General features: G+C 50.1%; 1 protein-coding gene across 1 annotated transcript; it reads right to left on the minus strand.

Annotated features, from left to right (window-relative positions):
- Positions 1-611: 611 nt before the first annotated feature.
- LOC123408035 (2-hydroxyisoflavanone dehydratase-like) lies at positions 612-1,886 on the minus strand. Its single transcript, XM_045101253.1, has one exon. It carries the CDS (start codon positions 1,884-1,886, stop codon positions 612-614), a length of 1,275 nt encoding a protein of 424 aa, XP_044957188.1.
- Between the last annotated feature and the right edge of the window lie 352 nt (positions 1,887-2,238).

A 2,238-nucleotide genomic window follows, 5' to 3' on the forward strand; every position in this document is an offset into this window, starting at 1 on the left:
ATTGTTTCATTCATAGAAATGAATCCAATAGGAATTTTTCGTAAGGATTCTTTTGTGGGACATTCCATAGGAATTTTGGCATCCATTCTAACCACTTTGAAAGAACCCTTTGTTTTTCCTAGGATACAATCAAGAAAACCAAAATCCGGTACATTTATCTCAATCCTATGTGCCTTTTCCTATTACCACATTTTTGGAATCCTGTGAATCAAAAAGGCCCTTAGGAATATCTCAAGCTATGGGTAAATAGTCCCGTTTATATAATATGAATTTTTTATTACAATCACATGAACACAATTTTGCAGATATTATTTGTAGAGAATATAAGCTTAGATACAGAAAACGTAGAAGAAAAACATATACCCATCTCATATTATACATAATTATACATTACAGACCGTCATACGTATATTCATTTCGTATTGCATACGTACGACGGTCTTAAATATATAATACGAGGTGAGTATACGTTTCCCCTTCTACATTTTATGGAGGGAGGGGGTGTCTATGGATGCACACCTCCTTCACACCTCTCTCCTTTATTATTCAGACATTTAGGCCATGATTATTTGCTAGATATCATCCAAGGGAGACGAGTATTCATCCCGGCGCTAGAAGAGGTTCTTGAACAAAGAAACCGACGGAACAGCTGCAGATAATGTCTCCTTCTGACTAGTGTTGCTACGCTGCATTCGGCCTAAGAATGACGACCTATAGCTTTTCTTACCATATACCCCTCCAACTTTGATGGAATGATTATTACGTGGCGTACTAGAGGGTGCAGGAGTAACGGTGTTCCAAGATTTCATGGCTATCCCATACCCAAATACGTCCTTATACGGCCTCGTAGGCATGCCCAGCACCATAGGAGCAGGCGTCGACGTGGGCTTGTTTATGAAGTGCACTATGCTCTGCATGAGCATCTTGCTACTCGCACGCAACGGGCTGTAGAGGTGGAAGCCGTGCTCCTCGCCCTCCGATTCCACCACCGTCACCTCACGGGGGCAACCGATCATCCACGGCACGGAGTAGTTGTCGCGCATGCGGTCTGCCAACCGGCACCCACGGTCTCGCAGGGTGTCATTCCCGGCCACGGCCACAAAAACGCGGCTGCAGGCCAGCGACGCGATCTCTGAGATGGGAGGGTCGATCCGGGGATCGTCGTTGCCTGCCTTGCCGGCGGTCACGAACGGCCAGAGCGCGTCCACCGCGTACGGCGGGAATGCCGTGGTGCCGTCCTCCCAGACGAGCTCGGAAGGCAGCCGCTCGGTTCCCCAGAAGTAGGGTTGCACCATGATCAGCCCCTCGATGTCCATCAAGTCATAGTTGTTTTGGTGGCTGGCGCGCACCGCAGTGTGGTATACGATGTTGCCCCCGGCGCTGTCGCCGGCGATGAACGTGCGCGCTGGGTCGGCGTAGTCGGCGAGCCACGGGTCGGAGAAGGAGGCCGCCCACTGGAGCGCGGACCACGCGTCGTCGTAGGCCGCGGGTATGGGGAACTCCGGGGCTAGCCGGTACTCTACTGACATGACAAGGGCCCCGGCGCTGGCGGCGAGGGACGTCGCGTAGCGGTGGTAGGTCCGGCAGAAGGCGCTCTCCGTGCAGAAGGAGCCGCCGTGGATGTACACGACGAGGGGAAGCCGAGTCCTGCCGGAGCGGGACGGTAGGAACAGGCGCGCAGACACGCCAGTGGCCTTGTCGACAACGACGTCCCTCGTAGCGACCCCTCGGTTGCTGCCATGATCCGAGGATGCCGGCACGAATGGACTGCGCAGGAAACGCTCGACGCTGCCGTCGTTGTAGCTGCGTATGAACGGGTTATCGATAGAGATATCACCTGCGTGGTACTCATTCCGCGTACAACTCTTGTTTCCGTGCATGGCCATCGAACACTTTTTCAGCTATGTTATGTTGAACATCTTTAGTTATGAAACAAGATTGAGTGGTTGGTTAATTGGGTTGCGGACTTGCGGGGGATTTATAATCCCACTCTATTTATCTCTGGTCCTTAACGTTACTGTGTTATTACAATTTGGTCCACTACAGAATGTCGTCACGAAGTATGATTGCAAATACGATAGCTAACCATACCTGTCGCCGGGTATGTCAAAACCATGTGATAATCGCACATGTATTATTGGACATCACATGAATAATTTTCAGTTTTGTTCATTGCAAAGTATGACAGAATAATCTCAGTTCAAGGCCTCCTTTTGATCATTGGATATGCATAAGAAA

Source organism: Hordeum vulgare, chromosome 7H (genome assembly GCF_904849725.1).
Source record: "Hordeum vulgare subsp. vulgare chromosome 7H, MorexV3_pseudomolecules_assembly, whole genome shotgun sequence".
Taxonomy (NCBI): Eukaryota; Viridiplantae; Streptophyta; class Magnoliopsida; order Poales; family Poaceae; genus Hordeum; species Hordeum vulgare.